This window comes from Catharus ustulatus, chromosome 1 (genome assembly GCF_009819885.2).
Source record: "Catharus ustulatus isolate bCatUst1 chromosome 1, bCatUst1.pri.v2, whole genome shotgun sequence".
NCBI lineage: Eukaryota > Metazoa > Chordata > Aves > Passeriformes > Turdidae > Catharus > Catharus ustulatus.
The window spans coordinates 138,082,632-138,096,516 of NC_046221.1; the positions used below are offsets into that span (position 1 = coordinate 138,082,632).

The 13,885-nt window shown below is 42.6% G+C and overlaps 1 protein-coding gene across 2 annotated transcripts in view; it reads left to right on the forward strand.

The window, feature by feature from the left end:
* The first annotated feature begins 323 nt into the window (after positions 1–323).
* The window catches only part of PTDSS1 (phosphatidylserine synthase 1), a 29,153-nt gene continuing 15,591 nt past the window's right edge, over positions 324–13,885 (forward strand). For both annotated transcript variants that reach the window (XM_033074176.1, XM_033074185.1), the window contains exons 1-5: positions 324–580; positions 5,792–5,883; positions 7,391–7,435; positions 10,395–10,519; positions 13,535–13,693. In XM_033074176.1, coding sequence (XP_032930067.1) covers positions 402–580; positions 5,792–5,883; positions 7,391–7,435; positions 10,395–10,519; positions 13,535–13,693 — 600 coding nt within the window. In that variant the 5' untranslated portion in view covers positions 324–401. The remainder of the gene's footprint in view (positions 581–5,791; positions 5,884–7,390; positions 7,436–10,394; positions 10,520–13,534; positions 13,694–13,885) is intronic.

Here is a 13,885-nt window from a genome sequence, read left to right on the forward strand (position 1 = left end):
GCGCGGGAGCAGCGGGACCCAGCGGGACCCACCGGCGCCTCACCTGCGCCGCACGGCGCGGCCCGCCCCACGTGTGCGCCCCGCTCCGCGGCCCGGCCCGGGCCAGACCACGCCGGACGAAACAGGGGGGGAAGCAGGCAGCAGCGTCTTTCTCTCCGCGCGTTCTAAAGGGGCGCTGTGGCGCCGCCGCCCCCCTTTCCGCGTTCCGTTGTTCCCTCCCTCGCCTCGTGGGCGCGGCGGGGCGAGCTCCGCCCCTCGGCGCGGCGGGCGCGGCGCTGCCCCGCTCGGCCCGCTCGGCTGCGCTCGGCGGGACGCGGCGCGGGCGGGCGGCCGGGCTGGTTCGGGCCGCGCCGCCCCGCGCAACCACAGCTGCGCTGAGACGAGGGGAGAGAGAGGGCGAGATGGCGTCGTGCGTGGGGAGCCGGACCCTGAGCAAGGACGACGTGAACTACCGCCTGCACTTCCGCATGATCAACGAGCAGCAGGTGGAGGACATCACGCTGGAGTTCTTCTACCGCCCGCACACCATCACCCTCCTCAGCTTCACCATCCTCAGCCTCATGGCCTTCGCCTTCACCAGGTGCGCGGCCGCCGCGGGGAGCCGCAGCCCCGCCCCTGGGTGCCGGCAGCCCCGGGGGCTCCGGCCGGGAATGGGGAGGGTCGGTGCTCGGCTCTGGGGCGAGCAGGGGCCGGGCCGGGCCGGGCTGGGCCATGCCGTGCCTACGGTGCCCTGCCCTGCCCTGCCCCGGCGGGTGCTGCACCGCCCGGCGCCCGCGCCCCCTGCTCGCAGGCCCGTGCTCGAGAGCGGGCATCCTCCCCTCCTTTCCAGAGCGGTTATCATCCCCACTGGTTTTCCTGGAACTTGTTAATCGTTTTGAGGATCTCTGCTAAAGTCTCTACTAAAACGTGTGTTTCAAGGAGTTGCCAAAAGCGGGCTTTATTAGGCTGTGGAGCAGCCCCGCAGTGACATCACTGATGCGGATGGTTTCCCAAGCGGGCAGTGACTGTTCCGTGGCATCGCTGCTGTGCCCCGCACTGTCTGTGGCCAGTCTCAGCTCGGCTCAGGCCCTGGCACGGATGGGCTCAGCCACATCCTTTGTGCACCGCAGGAGGGGCTCTGTGGGCATCACCCCTGCGGTCATTCATGGCCATACTGCCGGCGATGGACAGGTTATTCGGGAGCCTTACTTGCAAACAAAGGGTATAGCTGTGCACTGTGATGGGCATCCTGCAGGGTTTTTGAAGTTGTGCACGCTTTTTATTACCTCCTACTGGAAGTGAAGATGATTGCATAATCCTCCTGTAGACAGAATGGTAGTCTGTAGGCAGTGATTGCTGAGAAGTTTTGGCTAGGTAGTGCAGTGTGTTTTAGGCTCATTTAAACTTTTGTGGTATTGTGTATACACAATCACCGATTTCAGTGGTCTTGGGGCTTAAACTCTGATGGTGGTGAATCCGCCCCTTGGAAGTGACCTTAAAACATTAATTCATGACAACTCTTCATTTGATGTAAGAAAATTATTATTTGTCACTAAGCCTGATACACAGTTCAGTGTGTAACCTTGTTTTATTCTAAGAATCCAAAAGTATAGTTTTCATCAGCTGTGAAATAATGGCCAACCCTGGCTTGAGCTGAGACAGGAGCGTAAGGAAAAGTAAAATAATGTAACTGCGGATTGTCTGAGGTGTGCCTTTTCTTGTTTCGACGTGTGCGTGGCCCTAAGGGAGATACTTTTGGTGAGCACATCCCTTGTTCTATTCGGATCCCTTTTTAACTCCAAAATCAGAGACATATTTCTGTGCTCTGCTACAATGTTTAATTACAGACCTTTGCTACAAGTGCTCCTCCTCCCCTTGCCTGATCGCTTTTCTCCCTGAAGGGCTAATTTAGGTCAAACTTCTGAGTCGCTAAGATTCTCATTACAATGTCATTCTGAAGGATTAATGGAACTGATTGCTCACCTTTGGGGAAGGAATTTTGCCATTAAGTCTTTCAAGCAGAGGATGAGCTAAGAAGCAATTTCAGCACTTTGGAGTCTTCTAGGCCCAAATAAAATTGCTTCACTTCTGGGGTGTTTGTTTCCATTTTTCCGAGAGGATTGCTTGTTTGTCTTTCCATTTGTTTTGCTGTCTGACTTCTTCAGTTTCATCTTCTTCCCTCTGTCTATCTCTGCCTCGCTTCCTGTGTTTAAACGCCAGTTAACTTCTCTTTAACTCTTCTCTATTTCTCCTCTTCTCTGGTTGTGGAAGGTACTCTGAGTTTACTTTTTCCCCTCTCCTCCTTCTGTTTTCAGCTATTGTAGGAGTTTCATAGATCTCTTGAGTGATATCAGAGTACTGCCTCTGGGCCTCATTTGGGACACTATCCAAACCATATACGCTCTTTGAGAGACTGGTGAGGAGGAGATGCTTTCCCACATGCTTTTACAGTCTGTGCTCCTTTCCATCAGCTTATTGCATTGAGTCTACACTGACTCATGCAATAAGGTGATGTTTATGTTCATTTTCCCACTTCCTGGGCACAAGGCACTGTAGACTTCCCTGCAAGATGTCACAAGGGATTCTTTGCTTCCCCTGTGCTGTCAGTTGTTCCGTAGCTCTCCTGCTCAGTTTTATGAACAGGGGATTTTCTATGATAGATTCATGTTGATTTTGTGAAGTAAAATTTATTTTTTCAGGAACTTCACCATAGACAGAGGAAATTCTGTGTTCCTTAAAGTCTTTCTTGTCTCTTCTAAAATTGTTTTGTGGCAGAACTATGTGGAGGGTTCTGAGAAACTTAGAAAGTGCTTTTCCCTTGTGTGTAGCAAGCCATACATAACATGAAGTCCTCCTTAGGATCACTGAGAGCAGCTGCTACTGTCTGTGAGCTGAGAGATAAGGGTGAAACTGAACTTCAGATAGACATAATCTTCAGGTATGACGATAATGATAATAATAATCCATAGAAAGAAACGTGTGTTTAATTTTTCTGTGTTAAAGTGGGGAATAGAGGGTATTCTGTTCTTTAATGCACATCCTTCTAGTGCTTCTGACAATGGCTGCAGCTTCCTTAGTTGTTTCCTGCTGAATGAGCCAGGCACGGGCTCCTCTGCTTCCATCCTGTGCCTTGGGGCAGAGGTGTGGAGTGGCTCCAGCTTTCCCTGTCCTCTTCCACACTAGATAAGGTGTGCAGCCCTCTGAGCCCAGAGGCAACTGAAACAGGAGTGAGTCCTGGAGGGCATATTTTGTGGGACACAACAATAGGACTGGGGAGGGTGACAGACTAGTGGCTTCTGGTATGAAGCTGCAGGGATTTGTGGAAGCAGGAGTAAGACCTGTGAGGATGTAGGGCTTTTGTCTCCATGTTCCTTCATTGATGGGCATGATTAAACTGGATTATTGTGTATTTAGGTTTGGTTGAGTTTCTGGAAGATTTTTTCCCCTCCTTTTCTCACTTTCCAAATTTAGTATCTTAGCTATTTTTTTTCCCAATTGAGTTTCCCGCTTTCTTTTTCTTTTCTTTTTTTTTTTCTTTTTTTTTCCCCTTTTTTTCCTCTTTTTTTTTTCTTTTTTTAAGGTAGTAACTCAGTAGTTGACATTTTTGTAATCTAGTGCTCTGGAGAAGAACAGAAGAGGGATAAAGATTATGCAGTTATTATTCACTTTGATTTTTTTATTTCTTCTCTAAAAAGCCACAGAATTGAAAAATACCCTTGTAAAATGGGTTAAAATTGAGAGAATTTTCATCTGTCCTCCCACGTAAACAATTAGAAACCTTGGTTTTGCTGCATGAATCCTTGTGTTTCAAAATCAGAGTCAACATTTCTGGGGCTAAGTGAGGAGATGATTTAGCACATTTTCCCAATTGCAGCTTGTTGTGCTTGCATCTTTCCCTTTGGCATTCTCCAAAATAGTTCTTCCAGATAAACACTATAATTCTTATATCAGCTAGTGCACAGCAGCAAGTTTCTTGCTCCCACCAGTTCTTACCTGTTTCTGGCAAGAAGATTTGGTGTCTATCACTTGTGAAATGCATCTGCAAGCCAAAATAAGCATACATCTTTGTTGATTTTGGGGGGTGGCGACATGACTAGGAGAGCTTTCTTGAAGCTGAGTAGTATTCAGAATCCTGATATGCAAAGGTGAGGACCTTTCATCCCACCTGGCAGTTAAGTGATATGATCGCAATGTCTTCCACTTCTTTGTCGGCCATGATAAATTGATGTGATGTGACTGCAATTATTTGTTCTATCTTAAAAAAAAAAATTAGAAATTCATCCACTTGGTGGCAGCCATGACAGCATGTTCCCCTGTGTTATTTGCATGTGTTAAAAGAGGGATATGGTTTTGCTCTCTGAGCCGTCAGAGGCAGAGGCTCTGGCTAGGAAGTGCACTGGATGGAATAAGGTCTTGAGATTGCCAAGGGAACCAGAGTTAAGATCTGGGACTTGGGGTTTGTACTTGGTATAAAGTGTCAGCCTGTGCAGCATGGCTGCTGGAAAATGGCTGTAAAACTGAACTCAGCTGGTTTTAAAAAAATACTGTGGGGAGTCCCTAAGGCCTGCAGAGAAACCATTCATGTTTAATGCACTTTTTCCTTCTGTGCTTTTAAACTAACACAGTGCTTAAATGCCTCAGTGATGAAAGCCTGCTGTGGAGCTGTTAAGGTTCAGTTTTAGGGAAAAGAAAAATAGTTTGGCTAAGTGAGAAATATTTTGTAACTGTAGCAATTATTTAATGTGGAGAGCATCTATGCTGTCGTGGATTCTTTATGGAACCCTCCAGAAATGTGACAGATGCTGTGCCAGGAAGAGCTTTATACCTTTAAAGTTTGCTGGGAATTCTTTTGTTATTGTGTTGTGAGTAAATAAAGAAATATACTTGAATGAAGTAACTGATCCTAAGTACGTGAAAACTACCCAGATAGTAAAACTTTGACTTCAGTTGTAATGGGTGATAGATCATGAAATATTCACTGTTACACTATGATAGCCTGAAGATTGTTTGTATTACTGAAGTATCCCAGAAGATGTCTGCTGGTTAGAAAAGTTAGGTGAGGGTTATTTTGTTAATCTTGCTACCATATTCTACCTGCCTGAAAATAAAGAGCTCTGTTAAGTTTGCCTTGGCATTCCAAACTGAATTTTTAGGTCTCTCTTCTGGCTGTAATGTAACAGTAGCACAAATAATGCATGATACTATATTCAGGGCTTTGGCTTAATAGATCTAAAAGCAAATTAATATTTTTCCTTGGGTCTTTGAAGTTGTGCTATGTCTCTGCTACTGATTCCAGGCTGTACATTAATTATTTCTAAAGACTGATTGTAATCATTATTTCTGCCCTCGTCTCAGGCATTTCGTGTTGAGGATAGGTAAAGGGAAGTGAAGGGTATTACAAGTAGCACCAAAAGAGCAGAGGGAAACTTAGGAATTGCATCCAGGCTTCCAGAGGTTTTAGTTTAGGTGTAAAAGTTGTCGTGTAAAAGTAATTCGGTGATGTTTCTATAAACATTAAAGCAGGAAGATTTTTTTCACCTTATGTTAAATTTGGTCGTTACTTCTACGCTCCTAACAATGCTAATGGCTTGCATGTATTTACTAAATATTTAACCCTCTTGTAAGAAAGGGAGACCCAGAAATTTAGTGTGAAAATAATTCAGTACAATTATTATCTTAACTTGTTACATAATAAACATGCCTATTTCTTATATTTAATTTCCATGTATTCTTTATTTAAATAATATGTCTTGAGAGCCTTTTGACTTCATCCTTATCATGTACTTTAATAGTGTGTTGTCTGTCTCTTTAGGGATGATTCTGTACCAGAGGATAATATCTGGAGGGGTATCCTCTCTGTGATTTTCTTCTTTCTAATCATCAGTGTTCTAGCTTTTCCTAATGGTGAGTAAGGTTATACAGCTTATACTTCATGTTTTTTAAATGTGAATTTCTCTTTATTGCCACTATATTTACTTTGACTTTTATTTAAGTACCAGTTTTCAGTGTATTTTTTCTTTACTCATTTGAATTCTTTAATATTAAAGAACAGTATAAAAGGCATTTGTAGTCACACTGAGCAGAGATAAGTGTTATTTATAGCTTGTTATTTATAGTCTGTATTTAACAAGGAAGTCAAGTTTTCAAAATCAGTGTCCTATTTGCAGATGTGCAGTTGCAGCTCTGATTAAGTAATGATGCTAACAGACCCTTATTTTTAGGAGGACTTTGCCTCAGTGTGTTTCAACAGAAATGTCATTCTAAAAATTTTCAGACACAAAACCTTACCAGAAGGTAGTGATAGAAATAGGTTAAGTTGCATTTAGAATATAAAACCTCGGTTGCTCAGTAGAAGTTAAAGTTGGACAAAAGTTTTGGTAGTTGTGTGAGGGGTGGAAAATGTAAAAATGTAAGAACATTTGTGTGTCACTTAATTCTGTGGAAGAAATGCTTGTACATGGTTTGTCTGTTCGGTTTTTTTTTTTTTTTTGTTTTGTTTTAATTTTATTTATTGCTGTCAGCAAAATCATTATTCTTGGGTCAAGTCTAAACTGTCTCACAATTGGCAGTTTTCAGGAAAAAAGTGATCATGTTCAGGGCAGCTTTGTACTGCAGAGTTGGGATGTGTTTTTCCCATATGTTAAAAATCCTATACGCACACTTTTCACCAAGTGCTGCCTGAAAAACTGAATGCTAGAGAAAAAAGAGCTTTATGAATACAGTGGTGAAAGAGTGGTCTTCAGTGTGTGCTGAAAATATTTGTTTGCCACTTCTTGCTACCTAAATGTGTGATTCATCTTTAAATGTTTTCCCGTTTCACCAGATTTACTTTCTCTGCTGTTCACATTAGCTGAGATGTTTTTAGTCTAATAAGTCAGTTTCATCACTGGCTCTAAGTAAATAACTTGACATTGATAAAGTGCATAGGGGTTTTCCTTCTTGTCAGCTGTATACAATACCCAGTTTGGAAATTTCAGGAGGCCTGTTCAGTAACGTTTCTTGTTGCTCTGAAGGCTAAGCATCATGTTTCTTTGTTAACACAGACAAATTTGTATGGGATGTCTTAATTAGGAGCAAGCTGCAGTCTGGAAACCAGGTCAGGATATCCTCAGGTGACACCTGAGATGTGGTGTCTGCTGCACAAACAGCATGCTACCGTTCTGGACATGACTCCACAAAAACAGTGAAAAATTGTCTTCATGTTACCAACTGGCAGTCTCCTTTTTCCACTCTAAAATCTGCTGTTACTTCGTTTTTTAACAACATAGAGCTCCAGCTTTCAGGTGTATTACATAGTTTGATGAAGAACTGATCCCTGCTCATGCCAAGTAGTTATATGCGATATACTCAAAATTAATGTTGTGGTTCTTACTGACTGTCTCCTAATAAGCTTTTTGTTTGCCATCTATAGGACCCTTTACACGTCCTCACCCTGCTCTGTGGAGGATGGTTTTTGGTAAGTTTGCATTTCTGACTTTTGCGTTGACTTTGCAGGACCTGCCTCTTAAGCTTTCTGATGAATGGAATTGTTATGAAATGTAATTGCGCATCAAACTTGTGTGGATGTTACTTTCCTCTCACTCCTGAGCAGTTATTTATGATCTGCTCTTAGTTATGTTTGGGAATATCATTGTATTACTCGGTGTCAGGATGGTGTAAATGAAATCACCAAAAAGGGATCATTCATTCTGATACTCTGTTTTAATCTATTTTTGTGCTTCCCAATCTCCTTCCCCCACACCTTTCCTACTGTCAACTCTTCCAACCCCAGCTGCGGCATATACTGTCTGACTTCTAAATCCACTTGAGTAGGTGATTTCATTATTGGCAAAATATGCTATTACTTTATATGTTTATTAAATTGTATCATTCGTAGATTAACATTTATTTATATTCTTGACATGTGTATATTCATGTTCTTATTTCATTAAAAGTGCCTGTAAATGTCAGTTGCATTCATAGTTTGAAAAATAATTCTGTTAGCTATTAAACTAACAAGTGAAATCCTGCTCCTTAAACATCTGAATTACACAGCAAAATCATGAGGAATTTTATTTTCAAGTAATTCAGGGTTCACAGAGCATATCCTAGACTGCACATTTGATTATTTTTAGGCAGACTGAACATTCCTCTCTCCTGCCACCTTATATCTAAAAATAAGTAGCTTCCCAAAGTAGCTGATTACTCATCTGTTGACATTGAGAGGATACTGCTGATTAGACAGTACTTATTAAACAAAATTGCTTCTTGAGAAGTTTGAGAAACACAGGTCCTACTGCTCACTTCAAGTTTCACCACATGTGAAGGTCATTCTCAATGTTGATACTGTCAGAGCTTGATCCCTGTACTTTTGGGAAAAGGCTGCATGCAACATCAGGAGCAACACTTTTCTCTTTTCCTCTGGCATGGTTCATTTAGCTGTGCTTCAGTTCTCAGGCCCCTTTGGTAGATGAAGGGCAGGACTGGTGTGTCCTAAACAGGACACATTTCCAGATGCACCCTGGCCTGCAGGTTGTGCTTCCCTTAGCTGGTTGACATCTGTTCCCCTCGTGTTACTGGGAAGCACTGCACAGGACCGTATGGATACTTCCTGTGCATGTGTGTGTCTCTGAACAAAAGTTGCTTTCTGGTGTACTCTGGGGGGCTATCAACATGTGAGTCCTGGTTATAGTTTAAAAGGCCTGTTTAGAAATGCTGTAGTTTATTTTGGTTGTCAGATCGTAAGTTTATTCACATTAATCTTTCTGCCTTCCATAACTTTGCTGTAGGATACAAGTAAGTTTGAGGCTGTGGAAGTAATGTTTATAAACCTCCTCCAAATGTGGTCTTGGATATCTGTGAGCTTGTGAATAATGTAAAGATATGGTCCCAACAAAAGCTTCAGCTACCCACAGAGCTACACCTAGGACTCAATTTCTAATAAGATCTTCTTTAAAAAAAATCCTTATTCAGACTGGAGGAGAGAAAAAGTGCTCCTAAATGCAATTGTGTTTCATAATTTATAGTGGTGTGAAAATAAATAATAATCATATTTATCTTTGAAAGGTTCAATCAGCAAATTTTCCAGCTCACAAAAGTGACTCAGACATGCATGGGTTTATATTTATAATTTCAGTAATTTCACAATTATAAGCCACACCAGTTTGGTTAAAATTTTGGTCCAAACCTGGAAGTGCAGCTTATAATCAGGTGCAGCCAATATATGGACAAAGAACGAAAAGTTGCTGTTTTAGTTTGGAGGACAGGTGTCTGCTGAGAAAGGCAGGAGCTTCTCTTTGAAATGGAGAATGTAAACCCCCTCCCTCCAAATTATTATAATTTTGAAATCAAGGGGCTTTCAGGCAAAGATATGGGAATTAGGAATAACAGTTCTTTACTAGGGAAATTAAAATAGAAATACAGTACTACCAGGAAACAAACTCCAAACCCTGACAAAACCTGATACCCCATCAGGAAGGGTGTTGGTAGCAGTCCCATTAAATGGTGGCTGCATCCTCCTGCAGTGACAGATGTGATTCAGTTGGAGCAGTGCTCCTGTACAAGGTGCAGTTTCCCTATAATGGTCCAGTTGTGATGTGGAGAAATCCGGTTTTCCTCTGGAGTCCAGTGGAGAAAGGGGCTCCCTTAGTGTCCCAAAACCTCTGTTTTTATCTTGGTAAGAAATGTTGGGCTTTTCCCCCTGGCTGGAGCAACATCCAATGGGATGCAGTAATTTTATCAGTCACACAGTGGGACTCAATGGCCATTAGCAGAAAATGACTCGCTGGAGGAAGGATGGGGTGTGAAAAGATAAAGAACAATGCCCTGCCTGGTTTCAATGGATGGCCCATTAGCAGAATATCTCCCATGGAGATAAGGATCACTGCCCCCCACCCTCAACAGATGGTGATAGAATAGATACCTTTTATCACACTCTGTATTGTAACATGCGGCTTATAATCAGGTGCGGCTTGTAATTGTGAAACTACTGTACTCTTTACTGCCCGCACAGCTCAGAATTGCTGGGTGGCATTATTAGATTGATCTTTATGTTGAAATCTATGAAAAGGCTTAGGGACTTGCATTAATGAGACCAAGAATACTTAAAGCGAAGGGACAGAGCTATGCATCTCATACTAAGGAGCTTCCTTATCAGAGCCTTGTAGTACACATGTCTAAATTTATTAGACTGATTTTGTTTTGATTTGGTTCATGCAGTTGAGCATGTATGGCGTCACTTGCCACAGGAGGGGATATGAAGTGCTGAGTGCTCAGACATTGCCATCTGACTGGTGTCTCTTCAGCTTTTCTGCATGTAGCTGCTGCATATAGAAATTAATTTGTAGAACAACTGTTTCAAAGTAGCTTTTTGGACTCTGTGTTCCAAGCAGTTTTCTTCTGAGTGAACATGATTTTAAAACTGAGTCTTTTTGCAGGTCTCAGTGTGCTCTATTTTCTGTTCCTGGTCTTCCTGCTCTTCCTTAACTTTGAGCAGGTAAAGGCAGTGATGTACTGGCTGGACCCTAATCTTCGATATGCCACAAGGGAAGCAGATATTATGGTATGTATCCATGGCACTTTATTCTACATACTTTAGGCATGTTTTTTGTGAGTGGGAATGGATAAATCTGAATTTGCTGGCATGAGCAGTGCAAGTTTGTGCCTATACTTGACAAAGTCAACAAGTCCTTTGTGTCAATGACAATTTATTTACATTGAAATCAGCTGGTGTGAAAAATTCTTCTCAGTATTTTTTTTCTAATGTAGATGTTTGGATGAGTGTGCAATTTGGAATATGATGTATGTTTGCAGTGGGATTCTTTTTGGTAATAGATATGAGCATGGATACTGAAAATAGACTTAGCAAGGTAGTATCTGAATGAAACCTGTATGGTATGTGTCTCGGATCAGGGTTTTTGATCAGGGTTTTTGTTTTGCACAGTGCTGCCCTCAAAGAACTTTGGTCTCATCTTGTTGCTCTGAGCCCAGTGCATTACTGTTGTGCTCTGTGGACTATGTGTTTGTATGGCAACTGCAGGACTCTGCTCTCTTCCATTCAGTCAGCAACTGAGCACTGATGCTGATACCATTGGGAAATTATTTCCATAGACCATAACCTGGAGTGGCATAGAAACCCAGGCCTGTTCTTCTGCTTACTGAGCAGCTTGCAAATAATTTTCCATACAGAGAACATTCCCCTTCAGAATGGGGAACACAGAGAGCTGGAGTTGTAACAGGAGGCTTGGGAGAAGGGTGTGAGTTATGAAGGGTGGCAAGCAGAACACAGTGTGAGCAGTTGGGCACTAAGCAGAAGAGAAGGCTGTATGGGGAGGCAAGAGTTGCTAATCTTGTCCTCCTCACTGTCTCATCAAATTACTCCTCACCACCAACATGCTCCCTTGACCTTGGGTTTGTGCGTCTGTCCACCACAGTCACCTAGGTGCTTTTACTGGGTTCATGCCTCATGCCTGGTTGTCTTTCACACATGGCAATTTACTGCTTATGCAAACCAATGCACAGCACTTCATCAGCAGTGGCTGCAAACTCTTGCCCTGTAGCACATAGGGGAATGGAAATCTTTACAGTGCAGTCAGCTCATGTTCGTTGAATGATAATGAGGGCTGTGTGCAGGCTCCTTGCCTGGAAAACTGAGTGCTTCGAGTATTGCACCTCAGCCTGTCAGCAGTACATGCTGTACAAGTCTGGGGCTGTGATTTTGGGTTCTGCAGGAACCAACTGTGCTGGGGGAGAGGCAAGGTCAGCCTGCCCCTAGGATGGGGGAGGGCACACTAATGGCTAAATGGAGCCCCAGCACAAGCGTCAGTGGTGTTGCTGAGCAACAAAAAGGTGCTGAGACACGGGGTCTGTTGGTTTGTCAGATTCACCTGATTCTCCTGTCATTTAAATTAGAAATAGATTCTGAGTATGGGAGGACTAGTATTACTACTGGCACAGAACCACAGTACAGCACATTCCCTGACTGTAGCAGTCAGTGGAAACTTGCCCTGGTCTGCTTTGCAATCCAGGTATTGTCATTTAAAGTTGGAGTAAATTTTGAAAGTGCAACTTTAATAAAGGCTGCAACTTGGTGTAGCAGAGGCTTGCACAGGACTAGCAAAGTTGCTTGGGTATAAAAAAAAAGTTCAGCACATTTCACTGTATGACTGGCAGAACTGAAGCTGGAAAAACGAGATAGAGAGGAAAAAGCCCCAGTAAAAATAAAAGCAAAAAAAGCAAGAGCTCTGGTAAAAACCTTACTTTGGAGTAGCCTCATTGTGTTCGCTCATCATAGTATTGTGGTGCAGCAAGGAGCCTGCATCTCCTGTGGTATATTCTATGCTTCTCATGCTGGCAAAGGAGCCAGTTTCAGATCTCTTGGTGCACTAAAGCTGCAGGTTTACCCTCGTTAGAACAAGTGGTGCACCTTTCTCTGACCAGCAGCACAGGCATGCACAAGAAAGAAGCAGCAGTAAGTGTTACTTACAGTGACCTACACAACTCCTGTCATCCCATAGTGGGACTTAGCTGCCTGTTGATAGAAGGGTTTGTATGAAATTGTGCATTCTTCTCCTTGTGGTGGCTAGGATTTAAATCTTTCTCTGCTATTTCCTTTTCAACTTGATTAGTGTTCCTTTGTGCAGGAGTAGCAATAGTTCTGACCTGAAAGAGATTTATTGATTCAACAGCCCTGAGCAGTGCTGTGTTGTCACCTGCAGGTGGCAATGTGTGTTTTAGGAGGATTGAAGAGCAGAGATTTTTTCGAGTATATGTTACCTCTTAGGAATAGTTCAGTTAGTGCCCAGTGATGAGACAGAACCGTGCAGCTGCAGCCTCCTGATGGCATACAATTTTTTTCTTGGTGGGCAGTGATTTCTAGCACTTGCTGTACAACATGTTATGAGAACCCAGTGTCTTTGTCATTGGTGACTAGAATATTAATTAGTATTCTTAAGGAATGTGCTGCTCATCTGTTAAAAAAAGAAATGCTTGCAAGTTCCCCTTGATATTCTCCTAAATTTATTTTCAATCCAAGCCTGTGACTGAATGTCGTCAGTATGAATGGGTTCTGGGAAATTGCTTTCATGAGAAAAACATGACACAAAAGACACTCAAGTAAACATTGACATGAGTAACACTACATCAAAAACTGGGGAAGATTAGCCACTAATGAGCCACATCTGAATAGCAGACAGCATGAGTGTTGGGAAAGGTGGTTATTTCAAATCAAGTCTCCGAAGAAAGATAAATGTGTATTTTCTGGAGTATTGTTTGCTGGCTTTATTGTTACTGATCTTATTGTTTTGTTGCTTCTCTGTCACTTAAGAAATACATGTTTCTTCAGGCACCAAGGTCTATTCTATTTCTCTTTAAATTAGAGCTGTACTGTGATGGCACAGAGTCTTAATACTGGAAGTTTTGTACCGCAGTTTAGAAGGATAAGAAAATGAAATAATACTAATTTTAATACCGTTATAATTTCAGACTTATTGCACTGGATGGAAACATGTTTCTTCTTTCTGAAGTCGTGTGTTGATGGAGTAATTTGATTCTGGATTTTTTTTAATTTTTAAAACAGGAGTATGCAGTGAACTGTCATGTTATCACTTGGGAGAGAATCCTCAGCCACTTTGATATATTTGCTTTTGGACATTTCTGGGGCTGGGCTATGAAGGCTTTGCTGATCCGCAGCTATGGACTGTGCTGGACTATTAGCATCACCTGGGAGCTCACTGAGGTAGGCCACTCTTTTATCTTCATTATCAGCAAAGGTATGAGATATGAATTGTTCTTGGGGGAAGAGTGAATGTTGCTAGAAGGATAGCTCTCTAGTTCTCAGTATGGATTTGCATTTTAAGTCTTGTAAACCAGATACTGAGTAATCGATGCAGCTGAATGAGCAGACAACAGCAAGCTGAGTTTTAGGTAA